This window comes from Rhinolophus sinicus, chromosome 9 (assembly GCF_057876585.1).
Source record: "Rhinolophus sinicus isolate RSI-liver-muscle chromosome 9, RSI-T2T, whole genome shotgun sequence".
Taxonomy (NCBI): Eukaryota; Metazoa; Chordata; class Mammalia; order Chiroptera; family Rhinolophidae; genus Rhinolophus; species Rhinolophus sinicus.
Genome location: NC_142509.1, coordinates 17,080,434 through 17,092,541, shown reverse-complemented (window position 1 = coordinate 17,092,541; position 12,108 = coordinate 17,080,434). Strand labels below are relative to the sequence as shown.

General features: G+C 44.9%; 1 protein-coding gene across 5 annotated transcripts in view; it reads right to left on the bottom strand.

The window, feature by feature from the left end:
• Positions 1–12,108, bottom strand: part of CLTCL1 (clathrin heavy chain like 1) — an 87,806-nt gene that overhangs the window by 13,795 nt on the left and 61,903 nt on the right. For all 5 annotated transcript variants that reach the window (XM_019710155.3, XM_019710157.3, XM_019710156.3 and 2 more), the window contains exons 20-24: positions 9,834–10,017; positions 8,630–8,822; positions 7,888–8,045; positions 2,823–2,987; positions 1,341–1,448 (exon numbers count right to left, since the gene is read on the bottom strand). In XM_019710155.3, coding sequence (XP_019565714.3) covers positions 1,341–1,448; positions 2,823–2,987; positions 7,888–8,045; positions 8,630–8,822; positions 9,834–10,017 — 808 coding nt within the window. The remainder of the gene's footprint in view (positions 1–1,340; positions 1,449–2,822; positions 2,988–7,887; positions 8,046–8,629; positions 8,823–9,833; positions 10,018–12,108) is intronic.

The following is a 12,108-nucleotide window of genomic DNA, read 5'->3' as shown; positions in this document are numbered from 1 at the left end:
ACACAGGCCCGAGAGGCCTCCTCACGCTGCAGGCCCTGAATCCTCCCTCGAGTACAGCTGTCTTTCATCATGGCCGCTGCCCAACCCCAAGGGCTCTTCCTTGATTACTTGGCATGTTCCTGCCTCAGGACTCTGCCCTGGTCACTGATCCTTCCCTCAAACATCCCCACGACCAGGCCCTGAGATTTCTCCAGGGTCTGCTCTACGTCACCCTGTCAGTTAGTGCCACCTTGACAGCCCCTTATGAAACTCCAGCCAAGCATTCCTGGTCCCCACACCTGCTCCATTTCCCCCGTGACTCATCACCTTCAAACATTATGTTTGTTGCCTGCCTGTCAATCTCCCGAAATGTAAATTCAACTGAATAGGGGCTTTCTGTTTTGTTTGCTGATACCATTATCTAGAATAACGCCCAGCACATAGTAGGTACCCAAACATTTGCTGAACAAATGAAGTATTCTATTTGGCAGTCTTTCGACTGCTTTACTACTTTCCCTGTTTGCTTTATAATTCAAACTCCTGTTGAACAGGAAAGAATGTATCCCTGAAAAGTCATCAAGCCTAAGTGATATTTTGGACCTTGGTGCCACCCACTTTCACAGGCTCACAGGCCCCCTGACCTCTGTGACTCAGTAAGTCCCCTCTAGGCTACTGTTCCCTCAGTGAGGGGGGTAGGGGCTCAAGTTCCAGGGAACAGTAACACTGCTGAGCCACATCAAACCGTCAGTCTGTCCTGACTGACCCCACCTGGTCTGACCACACAGCGCCAGACTCCCAGGGGGGAGGTCCCGGCCCTGAACACATTCATGCCTGTCAATCACTCCACAGCGAAGCGTAACTACAACAGCATGGGGAGATCCCACCCTTCCAGAGAGCTCCTGAGGTTCCCTCTTCTGGACAATTGCATGTGCTTGTCTCCCCAGCACTCGATAATCATATCCTCTGTGGGTCACACACTCTGGGGACCTGGGATTCAGGCTATAGCTCTGCTACATGACTGGCCCAATGTTCTCAGCAAGTTACCCAAGGGTTGTCTCCACCTGCAAAGCACTGACTGGGCTTCTTAAGGTCCAAGGACACAAGAGGAGGGAGAGTCCTTTTACAAACACAAATACCAGCCTGTACTGAGGTCCAGGATATCTAACACGCCAAGCTGAGTTAGTTTATAGACAGGTTGTCTAGCCCCTGAAAGAACCTTCCCATAGAGACGATGCTTCATCTATGCTCACTGTGCATGTAATACATACTAAGGGAAGGACCTCCCTTTTATTTGCAGCATTTAGGTGTCACTTGTCACCTCCATTGCCAGCAGAGATCATCTCTGGCCAGGGACTAGTTACCTGGTAATAGCGGATCAGCTCCTCCAGCTCATCAGCGTGAACGACGATGTGAAGACCACACAGCTGTGCCAGGCGGAACTCCTGCCCATCCACGCAGGCAAAGCACACCTAGGAGAGGGGACGCCAGGCAGCGTGAGCATCCTGAGACAGGGCACCGCACCAAAGCAGCTGCCCCCAGGGATGCAAATACAGAAATACCAGCAACCAGGGCTTTTTAAGTTGGATTCTGAACAGGTAGATAACTGTAAAGTGAGCTGCGTGAGACTGGGAGAAAAAAACATTAACACTTCTAATCTGCAGGCCACCGGGGTGTTTGATACCATGGAGAGAAGAGGGTTCCTGCATTACTTCTAAGCCCTGAGAGGTGGAGTCTGTTTAGGTGACAGGAAAGTGATGCTGGATTTTCAGGTTTGGGGTGTGAAAAGAGTTTAACAAAGCTCAAGAATAACTGTCATCAGAGCACATTCATCTGAGTGATGTTCACACAGGAGCTTGCTTTAATAAGCACTTTTTAAACTGTGCTTTTGTTTTAGGCACTGTACACAATATGTACACTTATAACAAGTATTAAGAAGTGAAGGCCCCCCCCACCCCCACCTATGAAGAAAGATGCTTCTGCTCAAAAGGATGCAGGAGGGGCCCTAGAGCTGCACTGCTTTTGAAGGCTGACCAGAAAGACCCCCACCCCAAGCAGAACTGGCTTCTTGCTAAGTTTCCCTACCTCCCTGTCTTCTACATACGCCACGTGTTTTCATGGTAGGTAAGGCAGAAAATGCTCATAAACAAAAATAATCACACAACTTAGAGATAAGTAGTCGTTACTTCGAGACACGACCTTTGCCCACTATTTTCTGTGTGATATATACGCTAGCACCCACCAGATCTCTCTCACACATTCACACACACAATGGAATTGCACCGGACATTCTACTTACAGTATTTCCCACAGAATACTGGAAACGTCCTTTCCAATGACTCTGCCTAATCATTTTGAACAGAGGGTAGTTGCAATATATATACACTATTTAACTAAGCTCTTGGTATTAGATATCTCATTTTAATCTTTTATTAAACAATGCCTAAGATTCATTGAAGCTAAATCTTTACAAACTTTTTTCCCACTCACAGATTATTCTGTCATTTTCAGAGAGCTTTACCACAAGAGACTAATAATGTCAGTTGACACTGATTATGCTGATAAAATGATGTAACTTTAAACAATATTTTAAGTTACGATATTACTTATAATACTGACAATTCCCTGCTTTTAAGACAGCTTCTGGGAATTGAATGGTTCAACATGGGGTTCCCTGGGGCCTTTGCTTCAACCACAAATGTGAGCTTACAAGGTTCTCTGCACCATCCCAGGACAAGGCAGGTGTCCAAACCTGTCCCATGTGGCAGGTCCAAGGGTGTGGGGTACAAGGAAGGACAGGAGGGAAGGCTCGGTAGACTCGCTCTCCGGCGACTTCCCACACTTACCTCCTTCCACGTCCGTGTGCTGTTGGCCTTGCGGCTGCTGTCCACCGCTGCCTGATACTCCCCAAGGTGGACCAGGGTGGAAGCCAGGCGGGCAAAGTTAGAAACACTGGTGTACAGCAGCTTGGCTGCCTCGAACATTCCCTCCTCATAACAGCGGTCTCCAACCTACAAACAATTGGGGAGTTCTGCTGAGACCTTAAACAGGAAGATTCCCCAGAGTTGGTCTGAAGTTCCTAGGTGTCAGAGCTATTTTGTTTCCAAAGGAGGTGAGTGTCTTTCTGATCACACAGCAGCCAGGGCCATCGCACAACTCCTGGAAGATGAAATGTACCTCCAGCCACCAGACCCGCTCTCCACCAGCCTACTCCTACGTGTGCTGGCTGTCATCTCCCACACCTGCACCCCAGTCCCTTTCTTCCTACTAACAACTGCAGACCAAGAATCTCATGCCGGGGTCACACACCAGCCCTCCTTGCTGCCTTCAGCAGATCTTCCTCATTCCTGGACATCTTTAGCTTTCTTTAACTTCCTCTGCTCTGGGGGCCTAGTGTTCCGCAAGACAACAGCCAGTCACTGTCAGAGAGCTGCCACCTCTGGGAACCCTGGCACAAGAATCTACTCTTGGCTTGCGGCCTCCCCTTCTTTGCACCTTCCTGCCTCGAGCACCCCACTCCTGCCCCACCACCCCTATCTGTGCCTGGCCTCCGCTCCTTGCAGCCCGCTGTCCATGGGCAAGCTGTGTCGCTCCACCCTCCCTCCCTCAGTTGTACTTGCTTGTACTCACTTGGACAAACCCAGTCTTGCTTAGAGCACTCTTCTGCCGACTCACAGCTGGGACTGCAGAGCTAACCACTGATAGCTGAACCCCAAGTGCTGACTGTTCTCTTTTAAACTTCATGATAAAACCTCAGAGGAGCTCACAACACTGGCAATCCCACTCCTTTAGTCCAGATACTCTCTCCTTGTCAACCATTTCCTAACTTCTCTCCTCAAATCTCCAATAGCTCTTCAAGTTGAGTACCTGGCTCCCCATCTCTGAGGAAACAACCAGAAGAGCCCTCTATAAGCACCAGGACCGTGCCTGCCCCCTCACCCAGCCACCAAGGCCAACTCTACTGTAGCACGTGACCGCAGCCCATTCCCCGGCTCCACGTCAGCATCCCAGCCGCCCCCGTAGTGATTTCATCCTCTGCACTAAACCACTCTGATAAGCTCAAGGAACCACTATTCTTTTCTCTAGCTCAAAACCCAACTGAACAGATAGCCCTCATGCTGACCTCAGCTCAGCATCAGCCATCATTCTGTTTCCACCCTTTCCTTTAGAGCAGGGGTGTCCAAACTTTTTTCAACGTTTTTCACCAAGGGCCATATGCGGTAAAATACACAAACAGCCGGGCCACTCACTCGAGATGAAGTACGTATTGCCTCACCTGGTTTATTTAAGTAAACTAAATATATTTTGGAATTTGCTGCGGGCCAATTAACAATGGATCATGGGCCGCAGTTGGCCCGCGGGCCGCAGTTTGGACACCACTGTTTTAGAGCAACATTTTCCAGAAGAGGCGTTGTGTGTCTTAGAGCTGTCCCCACCCTCTCTTGTCCTCTTTGGCAGCCGCTACAATTAGGCTCTTGCAGATTTCCTAGCAGGTCATCATGGCCAAGTCTCCAGTTTGTGACGTGCAGTGTTTGGCTGACCCATCGCTCTCCCTCGCAGACGCCTACTCGGTTCCCTGGACAACACTCCTTGCTCTTCCCCACCCCGACTTCTCCCTGCCCCAGAGCTTTGGAGTGCCCTGGTCTCAGGCTTCAGCACCCTCCCCAACTCCCACCTGTACACAGAAGGCTGCCACATTGATAGCTCCAGTCTAGAATTCTTCTTGGAAACCTGACTCCCATATCCAGCTGGACAGACCCCTTGTGGGTGTCGAGTAGAGGTCAACTTGTCCTAATGTGAGTCCTGACTCCCTTCCAGGATGCTGCACACACTACCCCCCACAACAGTGAGCACAAGTCCATCTGTCCAGAAGGGCTGGCCTACACCCCAAAGTATGAAGCTGCCTTCCCCCGTCTTCATAAGCACTCCGCAGCAACCCTGGTAGCTCCACCTTCAGACTCAGCAGGAGCTCGGTGCCGCTCACCTGACTACCTTATCTGAATTGTTATCAACTCTTGCCTAGGTTACTGAACAGTCTGCTCTCACTGCTTCAGCCTCTCCTTCAGTCTGTTCTCAACACAGCAGCCAGAGGGGTTCTGTTAACACCTAGATCAGATTACATCCCTCCTCTGCCCAGAATCCTCTAGTCTCACCCAGAGTGGAGGCCAGTGTCCTGCTTACAGCCCACAAGTCCCAACACATGGTGCCAAAAACCGCCTCTCCCCGCTGTTCCCTCTTTGCCTTGAACTCTGAGCCCTCTGGTATTCGATCGCTCTGCTTCAGCTGCCAGGGCCGCCTCTGCACTGCTCCTGTAACCACGCAAACACTGCCTCCTCGCAGGCCAGAGCACGGCGGTCTGCTCTGCTCTCAGAGGGATGCAGACACAAGTAGTCCCCTCCAGGATACCTTCCCCACCAGCCTGTCTAGAATGGCACCCCCCACCTTCACACCCATTGCCTGCGCTAACTCTGCCCACCCCTCACCACTGCACTTCCCTCCTTTATACTTGCCATTTAACATACCATAGACTTCTGAATGGATCTGAAGATCCATGAGGGCAGAAATTTGACTATTTTCACTGCTGCATCTGCAGCCCCCACCCCGGTACAAGGTAGATGCTCGACAAAAGTTTGTTGACTAGATGAATAAACTAAGTATTGTATCAAAGCATATGATCCTTGAAGACTGTGGTTACTGCCAATTTACAGGAAATATAGGGAAAATGAGTTAAATGACATCGTGGAGATGCAGCTGGCAGAAGCCAGACTGTGGGAAACATAAAAAACAGGCAATGGGCTGGGTCTGGCTGACGTGCACTGACCCCATCTTGGAGGACTGAGGAAGGCGGGGAAGACGCCCAGCCTCAGTGTGCCTAGGCAAAGAACAAATAAGCTCTCTATGCTCCCTAGTCTGGCCAGTCTCAGGCTTTCACTTCTGCATGACCCAGGGCAGCTCTGACGACCGTATTTAACAGACTCTCCAGCCATTCCAGGAGAATCCTGTTATGAATTCAGATGGAGATTTTGGACAAGGTTTCATTTTCTAATACTGTTATTAATTTTCTGATTATAAAGATAATCTTAAAAGTGTGGTCACTGATTCAAAAATGAACTTGGCAAACACAGGTAAGTAGAGGAAAGTAATATGATACTGTCCAATTTCATTATCTCAGAGTTGTTCACTGTCCCCATCTTGGGTGTTTTACTAGGCTTATATGTTTATTATATTGTACACGCAAGGTTTTCACCCTGCTGGAACTTATTTTGAGAGGCTTTTCTATCACAAACAAATACTTGTAATGGCTGTATTATATTCCATCAATAGTTGTTGTTTCTTTCTTTTTGCTGTACATTCATTGGCTTTCAATTTTTATTAGTATCAGTCAAGCTGTCTGGACCTTTTGTACTTTCCTGGGATGTATTTTTGCATTAGATAAATAAGGCCCATGATAAGGAATACAGCAGTTCCCCCTTATCTGCAGGGGATATGTTGCAAGACCCCCAGTGGATGCCTGGAACTGCAGATAGTACTGAAAACTATATATTCTATGTTTTTTCCCATACATACAGATCTATGATGAAGTTTAATTTGTAAATTAGGCACAGTAAGAGATTGAGCACAATAACTAATAATAAAATGGAACTATTATAACATACTGTAATAAATATTAGATGAACGTGGTATCTTTTTCTCTCAAATTATCTTATTTTACTGTACTCACCCTTCTTGTGATGATGCGAGATGATACAATGCCTATGTGATTAGGTGAAGTACTCAGAATGGCATGCAATTTAAAACTTATGAATTGTTTACTTCTGGAATTTTCTATTTATTATTTTTGGACCACAGTTGACCATAGTGGGCAACTGAAACCGCAGAAAGTGAAATCACAGATAAGGGGATCTACTGCATACATATTTTTTAACACTTTTATGCATTAGATGAATGAGCTAGATTACTTTCCTTTGTGCTTTCTTCCACTTCTGATATGCTTAAAAACTCCCTCCTCATACAAAGATTCAAATAAATATTTATATTAAGAAAAAACCCTCAACTTTTGCTTATAATTCTTTCACCTGGAATTTAATTTTGGTTACAGAATTATGTGATGAACTCTTAACCCCTTTCAAAACCACAAGATGGTCATGGGGGTTTGAAAATTAATTTGGGGATCGTACAGAGGGATAGTGGATGGGGGGAGGGGGGTTCACACAGTGTGAGGGATATAAATGATAAACGTCTAAGTTTTGCTTTGTCTTGTGCACCTGAAACTAATAAAAAAACAAACAAACAAAAAAACAAAACAAAAAAAACTCTAACCTAACGTCCGACAATTAATTGGAACTTACTTTGAAATAAAAAACCTGAAGTCCACTTTTGTGTTATTTATTTCAATGAAGCATGTGTGTATTTTTTTTTAAGAAAAGCAAACTTGCAATTACTGCAGTTAAAATATATTCCACTACCCCTTCATCTTGCTTTATCACTTTTTCCAGGGATAACATTTTACCCCTGGAAATGGCAGACTTTACAATTATTTAGATGTTTTATCTAAGTTTTCTTTTAAGGTTTTTAAAAAACATTTTGGTTGTATTCCTACTTAAAAAGGATTCTTTCCCAATTATATTATCTAATAATTGCTGACACACAGGAAAGCTAATAATTTTCAACTTATCTTTTTCATCTGGCAAGTTATTCAGTTCACTTTGTTCTCTGGCGGTAATAGCTAGGGCACCTGCGCATAGTCTTGACACCTCAAGAAGAATCACTCTGACATGCACAGCCAGGGATGTTAACAGGGGGACTTAATCCAGTGTATGGCTTGTTTCTCACCATCAGAATTGTACCACTCTAGGGAGCTATCCCTGAACCCCCCTATAACAATTCACAGTCCCTGAGGGCACAGCCTACCTGCTGGATGTGGGCATTGTTGGGTCCATTAATATAATCTTCTAGCTCAGAGAGACGGCTAGTTTTAGCCAGGGCAAAAATAAGTTCTGTCTCTGTGTAGGATTCGCGGCCCTTTTTCCTGGCCATCTGTAGAAATTTAACCAGATCCTCCCAATTGTCTAAAGACAGAAAACAGAAACAGGTTAACTCAGAGCTCCTCAGTTTAACCAGGGGCTCAATTCCTTCCAGTCCGTCCTTAATCAGGATGTTGACCCACCAGCTCTGCTGCAGGAGGATTCGGGCTCCAGCTAAGGTCTAGAAGGTTTTGGACTTTGCCCACTGAGCAGAGTCTTATCCTAGGTGGGGGAATGGGGCAGGAGCAGAACCCACAGGAGCCATCTAGGGGATGGGAACTCCACCAGGGAATGTGATACTTATTCCAGCCACTGAAGAGGCTGCCGCCACAATCAATTAGAATGGCCCGAAGAAACTGGGTCTAAATCTCTGATCTTAAAGTTATTATGACAGTGGTATCCATTGTGCTTAAATTGTATTGTCTTGTAAAAGAGGGAAGAGTCAACTGAAGAGCTAGTGTCATTAATAGAATGACATTTATCTCATACTCTTTCAGAAAACTTCCATTCAGCTGTGTCTTCTTATCTCTGGATGCATAACACATGCGGATTCCAAGGAGGGCCACACTAGGCTTCACTAGGCTTCGCCCAATGAGAAACAGAGCCCTGTGGAGAGAAGGTTCACTTACTGCTCTTGCTGGCTGCCTGGACGACATCCAGGTAAGAGGAAGGGTCATCAGCTCTGATGTAGGAATCGATGGCTTCCTTCACCAGGTTTTTCTGGAGCTGGGCACGAGCCAGTTGACTCCACACAGCAGGCTCATTGCATCGCTCTGCAAACTCGTAAGCACGGTCTAGGTTTCCGATGTGCTCGATCAGGACCTATGCGTTACAAGAGGGTTCTCATTTCTGCAACACACAGCTCCAGGGAGCAGACGGATTTTTGTTCAGTTCCAAATTCTGCCTAAAGTTACATGATTCAGTCCAAAACAATTGGGCACTAAGTATTTCTCAGATGAGTGAATGGAGAGAAAGGATGAGAGCTGTAGTACAACAGGGAGAAGGATGACAGAGAAGAGACGCTCCAACAATGAGGCGTAAAGGAAGGAAAAGGCCAGGCTAAGCTTTTTGGGCCATTGGTAGGACACAGGAGTTGCCTCCTGATCTTGGGGGGCAAGATATTGCAATGGGACATACAGGCTATAAAGGTCCAAAGGAGCTGCTGTGGAAATGAGACAGCTCATCAGGCAGACACAGGCTTGCAGGGCAGCCTGGAGGGCCCCCATATAGTCTGAGCAAGGCCACAGCCCACGTGTGAACCAAAAAGAGGGGCTTCTAGATTGAGGACTCACAGGCAGGTAAAGAAAAATGATAAAGGAAGAGGCAAGGAAGTAAGAAATATTGGTAAGAAAGCAGTTAACATGATATGTCTTATGGTTTACAATTGGTTTGGAAGTAAAACCAGAAAAGACGGGCAGACTGGGAGGAAAGGGATGAGGATGAAGGGAAGTGTTCTTGGTGAGGTTGAAGGCAGGCAGGAGGGCTGGCAGGGTTGCTGAGGAATTGAAACCGCATGGGGGGGAGTGGTGAAGGGTTAGAACAATCGTCATGTGTGAGAGCTTCTGAGAATCAAACACTTGAGGTCTGAGAGCGCACCTTGTGTCAGGTACTCAAGTCCAGGAGGGTACTGGGGAATGACTGAGAAGTGGGGGGTTATAGCTAGACAAAAGGAGCACCAACAGAGAAGGAGCCAACAGGTTCAGAAGAGGGGTCACTGGTGAGGAGCAGAAAAGTGCAAAAATCTGAGCGATGCACCAACAACCCTCGGCGATGACAAGGACGCAGTGTGGCAGAGGGAGCGAGGGTCCAGCGTGACCGCACTCAGCAGCTCACCTGGATTGCTGAGGCATTCACATCAAACTTGCGGAAGATGGCAAAGGCCTCCTCATATAGACCACTGCTGACGGCAATGCTTGCGATGTCGGGGGCGTCATAGTTGTCCAGGCGGCTGATGTATTCCATGACCCGAGTGCGGTCCGCTTTGATGGCCGTCAGGATCAGCAGATTCTGGAGATTCCTGAGGAGAGGTGGCAGTCAGCAGGTGTCACAGAAAGAATGCACACAACACTCTTTGGCAGGATGGCCAGCCGCAGACCCCCAGTTTTAAAAAGAATTTAATACACACACAGACACACACACACACACACACACACACACACACACACACACACACACGACTGATAAGTAGATACAATAGAATATTTATGAAGTATATGGGATCTGAAGTCTTGGGAAGGCGCCAGCTAAGAGAACCGGGGGGCTGCTGTGGCTTCTCCAGTAGCTGCCTTCTGCTCCCACTTCAGAAATGCCTATTCTCCTGAACTGTGCCTGTATCATTTCTTTGTGGTTCTTTATAGTGTTACCACATATATTGTATCTCTAAGTAATATAAATAGTTTTGCACGTTTTTGAACGTTCTTTTTTTTTTTAAATAAGTGAAGTGCATTTATTGGGAAGGTAAATTCCAAATAATCACAAATAACTTTCCTGTTTTTTAATCATACTAGATGCATTCGTACAAAATTAGTTTTCTTTTGCTCTATTCAAAAATGTGAGAAATAATCAATGTAATACACCATATTATAAATCTAAAAAAGAAAAACAACATGATCATCATGAATTGACAGAAAAAGCATCTGACAAAATCCAACACTCATTAAGGATAAAACTCTCAGCAAGCTAGAAACAGAAGGGAACTTCTTCAATCCGACAAAGGACATCTACAAAAACCCCACAGCTAATATTATACTTGATGGTGAGAGACCGGCTGATTCTTCTCAGGATCAGGAACAATACAAGGATGTCCACTTTCACCACTTCTATTCAATACTGTACTGAAGGTTCTAGTTGGGGCATATAGGCAAGAAAAATAAATAAAAAGCATCTTGATCAGAAATAAAACTGTTCCTATTTGCAGGCAACATGATTGATAGAAAATTCCACGGAATCTAAAAATCAAAATCAAAATCCTAGAACTAATAAGTTTAGCAAGGTTTCAGGATATAAGGTCAACAATAAAAATCAACTGTATTTCTATATACTAGCGATGTATAATTGTAACCCCCCCCAAATTTTACAATAGCTCCAAAATATGAAACGCTTAGGTATAAATTTAATAAACATGTAAACAATCTATATGCTTAAACCTATAAAATGCTGGTGAGAAAAATCAGAGATCTAAATACATAGAGAGATGTATTGCATTCAAGGACTCAACATAGTAAAGATACCAATTCTCCCTAAATTGGTCTACAGATTTCATGCAATTCCAATAAAAATCCCAGGACATTTTCCTGTAGGTATAGACAAGCTCATTCTAAATTTTGAACAAGAATAAAGTTGGAGGAATCACACAACCTGGCCAACTGATTTTTGGCAAAGATGCAAAAGCAAATTCAATGGGAAAAGGATCCAAAAATACTGTTGGAATGAGTGTACATACATATGCAAAAAAATGAACTCCAACCTTAACTTCAACCTTATTGGATATTGGATCACAGATCTAAATGTAAAATGTACAACTATAAAACTTCTAGAAGGAAACATAGCAGATAATCTTTGTGAACTTGGATTAGGCAAAGAGTTCTTAGACTTAACAAAAAAAAACACACAATCCACAAAAGTTTATAAATTGGACTTGATCAAAATGAAAAGTTTTGCTATGTAAATGATATTGGTAGAACAGAAAGAGAAGCTACACATTGGGAAAAAAATATTTGCAAATCACATATCCAACAAAGGGCTTGTATCCAGAAAGTAGGGCTTGTTATCCAGAAAGTATAAAAAAACTCTCAAAACTCAACAGTAAAAAAACCAAATAATCCATTTGAAAAATAGGCAAAAGATTTGAAGAGACATTTCACCAAAAAGGATATACGGATGGCAAATAAGCAAGAGAAAAGTTGTTTAACAATATTAGCCATTAGGGAAATACAAATGAAAGCCACAATGACATACCACTATATACTTATTAGAAAGGCTAAAATAAAAAAAAAAATACTGGTACTACCAAGTGCTGGTGAAGATGCGGAGCAACTGGAATTCTCACACATTGCAGGTGGGAATGCAAAATGATACAGCCACTCTGGAAAACAACAGTTTGGCAGTT